This window comes from Chanos chanos, chromosome 10 (genome assembly GCF_902362185.1).
Source record: "Chanos chanos chromosome 10, fChaCha1.1, whole genome shotgun sequence".
Lineage (NCBI taxonomy): Eukaryota > Metazoa > Chordata > Actinopteri > Gonorynchiformes > Chanidae > Chanos > Chanos chanos.
The window spans coordinates 34,932,728-34,939,379 of NC_044504.1; the positions used below are offsets into that span (position 1 = coordinate 34,932,728).

Consider the following 6,652-nt stretch of genomic DNA (forward strand, 5'->3'; position numbering starts at 1 on the left):
GTTGACACAGCAGATAAACAATATGTAGCCTACTTGAACAATATGTAGCCTACACACGCACAATTTTTAAAAATACCACAGTTCAGTTCAACTTTATGTACTAATGCTGTGTCATTGTTGTTTTGTTATTGTTGCATGTATGTGATTCCTATGCCACAGCTCACAAATAATTTTGAATATGAATAACTGAGTCACTTAAGAATCCGAGTGACGTGACAGTACGCCTATGGTTTCGTTTGATTTTCGGAATGACTTCTTGTAAGAATAACCTTTGAACTTTATTCCTGTATTGTGATTGGTTCTTGTCAAAAAGGTACCCAAATCCTGTGCGACTGCTCGGTTCTAGCTCAGTTATTAACAAACGGAGAACTTGACATCTATGTTTCTACAAAAAATCATAGCTGTCCTCATTACTGAAGCAGCACAGACTTGGCCAGTTGGTAAGAACCGTTTCAGTTGACGTGCTTCTCAGTGATTTACTCATGACGGAGGGCTGTTCCGACGAGACAGAATGCATGGAACTGAACTTGCTTTCTGCTGCGTCGTAGCTGCAGCCTCTGTTGCAGTAACTCTTCTATATTTGAATGATGAAGGTAAATTTACAGGATAGATGTCCCAGCATAAATTGCGTATCGAATTAAGCCTCTTTACATTGAATACAGAGATGAATAAATGAATAAATTCTTTAATGCCAAGGTATGTGTTAAAGTCTGTCGAGGAAGTCTATCAGCAAAAACAGTTGGTTGAACGAGATTCTGACTCACAATGTTACAGCATGTCTATTGTAGCTAGCTAAAGCCGCAGCTGTCATAGGGTATAATGAAAGTCTGAGTATCTGCTGTGTGTTTAAATGCCCACTGTCGTTGCTGCTATCATCACACAATCACTGGGTGCCTTCATGAAAATGCAAACATCAAACGTAGTTTGTTTCATATAGTAAACAATATAAAAACATTGTTATCTTTTAGGAAACAGCGGATGCAACGTCGACCCTAATGTTGATGATGTAGTACACCGAATGTTGATGATGTCACTGCTGTTGTTGCTACTATAGATTGTTGTGCTACAGTGCAATTGTAAGCAGCTTAAATTTGACCAGTTTTATTATTTCTCTCTTGAAACAAACATGGGGAAATGACAATATAATTGGATACACAGATCACCCATCTGTACGCACGCAAAGAGAGTGAACTCACTGCGACAAAGGCACAAGCTATTTTTCCTTACCACTCTCGCTGCTGCTGTGTTATGCACGACGAGGCAAGGTTTGCAAGCTAACTAGCTCAATGCTAAGTTGCCGAGACTGATGTAGCTAGCCATTTAGTTCGCAAAGTTACTAAATGCGGTTCACTAAATGAATATTTTGCATGTAACAGCTACTCTTGTAAAAACGTCAGTATCGAGAAGTGTGCGTTTTGGGTTTGGCCATTAATACCATGTTAGTCAATCCGACGCGAGGGTTTCTGTGGTCTGATGAGGAGACAAGAGCGCTTCTGGACATTTGGGGTGAACACGACGTGCAAACTGCGTTGGATGGCAACTTTCGGAACAGTCATGTTTACCGCGATGTAGCAAGTCGCTTGAGCGACTTGGGCTTCGATAGGACCCCTGACCAGTGCAGGATTCGGGTTAAGAGCCTCAAAAGGCAGTATTATCAAGCGAAAGAAGGCTCTAAGAAAAACGGGCAGTACCACAAGATGTGCAAGTTTTACAACGAGATGGAAAGAATATTAAGCAACAGACCCTCAGTGGATCCTCAGGATATGATTGATAGTGTTGCCGTTGGAGATGAGACAATGGATGGCACTGAAGAAAATGGTGAGACAATCGACCCTTCGCAGGATTCTCATATGGACAGCACTGGTGATGGCTTATACCCAGAACATCCCGTGAAAATTGAGTATCCACCGTACCCAATCCCTGTTACAGTTGGTAGCCATAGTAAGTAGAGAATCATTCCTTCATAACATCAACAGCAACAATAAAGGTAATAATGTAGTGTAAGTTGATGAGGTTTCTCATATGTTTTTGTATGTTATCAAAGGTGTTCAAATGAAACAGAGCAACATTCAGACAACCAGCATCCCTTCGTCCTCAATAAGCAGGCCAAGGAGATCCAAGAAGCGTTTTACAAACCTGTCATTAGAGAAGCTGATGGAAAGATTCCTTGAACAGAGCATGGAAGCAGAGGAAAACTTTTACAAGCTGGAAGAGCAACGGCTACACGCGGAGGACCGTCGCCGGGAAACTGAACACAGCCGAGAGCTGCACATGCTCCAAGTGCTCGGCCAGATGTTTGCTGGCATTGCAACTCCTGTTGCCGTGCCAACGTCCCTTTCCATGCCGTCCACGGCGCGCGCACCCTCACGCGCCTCACAGGCCACCCAATCCACCCCGCTCATGCGTCACTCATTTGGGAATCACCATCATCAGGCTTCCATGGCTGAACACGCCAACCACAATCTTCAATCTGTTCCAGGTCTGCTTTAGAGAACGAAAGGCCCTAAGTGATGATTTTCCACCAAGTTCCCTTATGCCAGACATAGTTGATGTCATTGGTGTAAGATATGCCAAAACGTATCCCAGTTCGGCTGACAGGAGTGATTTCTGTAACGAGATGATTTGATGTCGGGGTTTTTGTTTTTGTTTGTTTTGGTTTTTTTTAATTCTGTGCACACTGGTATTTTGTTTTGTACAGAGTCACTGTAGCTTATGCATAAAACCAGAGTTATAAAGTTCTTGTTCAATGCCATGACTTATACTTTAGCCTGTCTCGGTACGCGTAGCAATCTTGACTCAGCGATCCGTGTCCAAGAAATTACCTAATCATTGTGACTAATGCCAAGTTCTGTTTACAGAGCCACCAGTAACTGAACCGTTAATGAACTATGTCACTGTGTGCCCTTCTCAGTCATAGAGCGATCCTTTTCCTTGGGCAGTGGAACTCATAGGATTATGGAGAATATCCTCCCGCTGGTGAGAAACACGGTCCCTGCACTGACATCCAAAAAGCATAAGGGTCAGGATGGACGTATAGGGATCATTGGAGGCTGTCAGGAGTGAGTAATACGCACACAGACACACAGAAACTACTCTATACTATAGTTAACACTGTCGCATACCTTAATGCGGTTTATGAACAAGTTTACTGGCAACTTCTTATCCTCTAGAACCGTGTTTTTCAAGTCCAAACTGCACCTTTTTTTTTTTAATGCTAAGAACAAGCAAAACAAGCTCTTGAAGCCAAGGGCTCAGTAATAAGGCGATAAGTTGAGGCGGGGTGGTTGGATTGCACTGGTCTGGAACAAAAATGGGTTGTCTTGTCGGACCTCAGGACCAGAGTTGAGAAACACTGTTCTAAATGTCAGGACTTTGAGTATGTGTTTGGGTGTGTTTGTATAGTATCGTATTGTTTCACAAGCATTGGGCTAATACCTTTTTTTTTTCTAATGGGATATGCGTGGAGGGGGTCAATAAATGTTACAAAACCAAAGAGGTCAGTTACAAAAACAAACAGTGTAACCTCATCCTAACAATTAATCTGTTGAAATTACTGCATATTACAGAGTGTATGGAGGGTTTGAGATCGGGTCATTTACATCTTCATTTTTATGTATTTTTTGGAAAAACATTTATCGGTTCACATCGTTGATGAGGCTTTGCTGGGTTTCCAATGAAATCAAGCTTGCTTTCATGATATGAAAAAAACTGCTCATAAATGAGGTAAAAAAAAAATCTGACATCGGAATAATTTGACTGATATACTGATTACACTGATATATTAAAAGCTAATTTCATTCATTAGAATGGTCTAACAGAATGTTTACTCTCTGTGTTCCATTTCTCGTGTCTCAACTAGATACACAGGAGCACCATATTTTGCAGCCATCTCTGCACTGAAAACAGTGAGTATCCAGCATGCAGTCTGTGTGTAAAACTCTCTTTTTTTATGTTAGCAGCTCTTTGGTTTTCACCTTGTTTAAGTGTCTCAGGAGAGTTCATGCTTAGGTGTTGAAGTCCAGATTTCCACCAAAACAAAAAGACATTATTATCACAGGGAAAATCACCAAAAAAAACCAAACAAACAAAAGTAAAAAACAAGACAAAGTTAACATTTATAGAATAGACACCCCTTTGTCCCGCTTTATGCATTATGTGCATAAGAATTAACAGTGAACAGTATAATCAGCACCTTTTTCAAAATAGTTCAGCAGGTAATCAAATGTCTTACAGGGATGCATAATCTCCCTTCACTTTTTGTTTCCTAGGGGGCAGATCTGTCGCATGTGTTCTGTACCAAAGATGCTGCTACTGTCATCAAATCCTACAGCCCTGAGCTCATTGTACATCCAGTGCTGTGAGTAGTAATCTTATCTGATACGGCAGGCTCAGTCAGTAAGGGTTCTGTCACTTCACTGGGACGCACAGATAGTACCTGTGCTGCTATAAAGAGTAAGGGTAACGTCGCTTCCTGTGTTTATCTCCAGGGACAGCCCCAATGCTGTGGAGGAGATAGAGAAATGGCTTCCCCGGCTTCACAGCCTGGTGGTGGGACCAGGTTTAGGAAGGGAAGACATGCTTCTCAAGACTGCAAAGGCAAGGGAATCACCCGCACACAAATGATTTTACGCGTTAAAGTACCCACTTTTAATGGTGTGACGCATACTGTCTCATACTAAAGCATTGAGTACATTGTTACATTGTTACATTTTGTTTAAGATTCACATAACGACATGTTGTTACAGATTGTATTTGGAATCTCATGTGTGTAATTAAGAGCATTTTTTTTCCTGCAGGATGTCATTGAAAAGTCTAAAACGAGAGGCATCCCGATAGTCATTGATGCTGTAAGTACTGAGAAGTGTTGAACACTCAAATTACATTGTGGTCATGGAAAAATGAGAAAAGATCAAGATATTTGTGTGTGTGTGTCCATGTCTCCATCATAGGATGGATTGTGGCTGGTTGCCAAGGAACCATCAGTCATCCAAGGATACCAGAAGGGCATCCTTACACCCAATTTTATGGAGTTCAGTCGTCTTTATGAGGCCATGGTGAGAAAGCACACAAAAAAGTTTTATGTCTTAGAAAATATTGTTGTCATTAGGCTATAGAGGCACTACTACATATTACAACATATCTTGCCAGTAGCAATTTTATTTTTTAATATGTAGTTACAGTGAAAATATTTTTAAAATAAATTTGAAAATATTACTGGAAAAGGCTGTAGGTTTTAAATATTAATAAGTTAAGTTAAGTAGTAAACAGTTTGGTCGTTTACCTTGGAATGAAAGAAATGTGGTGAGTGCATTTCTATTTGTACGTGTTTCCCTCATGCTTTCTCTTTTTACAGCACCATGAACCACTTGACAGCACCGACCACCATAGAACTGCCCAGCAACTGAGCGTTGCCATGGGCAACCTGACCGTTGTACTGAAAGGAGAAGAGGACATCATCACAGATGGCACCAGGGGTTAGTGATTTTACACACTCGCAAACACACAGTCACACAGATGCTACTATGCTTGAGCAGACTGATATCCTCTCTCTGAACTTATCTCCACAAGGACCCCCACCATAGACAAACAACAGTAAATTCATTAGGTCACACATGTGAAAGGTTTCAGTTGCTAATTTAAATCTGTCTGCAGTGATCACATGTACTCATGAGGGCAGTGGGCGCAGGTGTGGGGGACAGGGAGACCTCCTCTCGGGCTCTCTAGGAGTCTTCGCCCACTGGGCCTATAGCTCCTCTCCGGATGCCAGCGGAGGGTATGTAGTTATAAGCCATGATTACGCTGGTTGATAATGTTCTGTGGATTACAAACATGAATGTGTATAAAGAATATCTGTACTTTTGAATGATATACTACTGAATTCCTCTATGCCTCTCTTTTTTTTTTCAGTATGAATCCTTCTCTTGTAGCTGCATATGGTGCTACATCCCTGACAAGGCAGTGCAACCGACAGGCTTTCCTCAGGCATGGTCGATCCACCACCACCTCAGACATGATCCAAGAGATCAGCACCGCCTTCAAAAAGCTGTTTGAAAGTTGAGAAACACAGAAACACTTTTACTTATTAAGATCAGACACACAGTGGAGGTCGCACATTCTTATATTATTAAAAAAAAAAAAAAGAAACACAAAAGAAAGTCTTACGGCTTCAACACCTGTGTTCAGCAGATAAAAGTTATTCAATTCAAACTGTTTTTAGGCTTTAAAAGCCTCTTTAGGTTGTGGAGTAGTCTTCAAAAGAGGAAAAAATGTTACTAAAATATACAACAAAACATCATGTTTGGTGGCATTGGAATAGTCTTTGCCATCAGTCAACGCCACAAACAAGGTGCTACACCCCAAGACTGTTCTAGAAATGACCTCTGGATACCTTGATAAGAATGTCAGAGATATATATATATATATATATATAAGTGTATAAATCCAGACAAATTCAAAAGTAAAATTGTGAAATAAGCTATAGACCGATCTTATTTGCTGGTTGACAAATCATCTTCAACACTGGACCTATGAAAGCTAAAGTATAGTATGAAAACTAAAGACTAAAGTATATATAAATATATATATATACACACACACACTATGTATCAAATATACAGTATTCCTTGTACACTGGAGTTGATCTTTATTTTGA

General features: G+C 40.7%; 1 protein-coding gene across 3 annotated transcripts; it reads left to right on the forward strand.

Annotated features, from left to right (window-relative positions):
* The first annotated feature begins 337 nt into the window (after positions 1-337).
* Positions 338-6,089, forward strand: naxd (NAD(P)HX dehydratase). 3 transcript variants are annotated; one of them, XM_030786496.1, is made up of 11 exons: positions 1,219-1,941; positions 2,045-2,479; positions 2,912-3,059; positions 3,860-3,905; positions 4,269-4,357; positions 4,488-4,596; positions 4,797-4,847; positions 4,950-5,054; positions 5,354-5,474; positions 5,653-5,773; positions 5,908-6,089. In XM_030786496.1, the coding sequence occupies exons 1-11, from the start codon at positions 1,437-1,439 to the stop codon at positions 6,056-6,058; spliced, it is 1,881 nt and encodes a 626-aa protein (XP_030642356.1). In that variant the 5' UTR covers positions 1,219-1,436; the 3' UTR covers positions 6,059-6,089. The 3 variants fall into 3 exon arrangements, with proteins under 3 accessions (XP_030642358.1, XP_030642357.1, XP_030642356.1); XM_030786498.1 differs by lacking the exons at positions 1,219-1,941; positions 2,045-2,479 and adding an exon at positions 338-440; XM_030786497.1 differs by lacking the exons at positions 1,219-1,941; positions 2,045-2,479 and adding an exon at positions 508-593.
* The last annotated feature ends 563 nt before the right edge of the window (positions 6,090-6,652 follow it).

Coding starts and splice junctions, on each gene's coding strand:
- naxd (XM_030786496.1), top strand. CDS start 1,437: ATGTTAGTCAATCCGACGCGAGGGTTTCTGTGGTCTGATGAGGAGACA. Junction 4,358..4,487: donor CTCATTGTACATCCAGTGCT/GTGAGTAGTAAT, acceptor GTTTATCTCCAG/GGACAGCCCCAATGCTGTGG. Junction 4,848..4,949: donor TCCCGATAGTCATTGATGCT/GTAAGTACTGAG, acceptor TCTCCATCATAG/GATGGATTGTGGCTGGTTGC.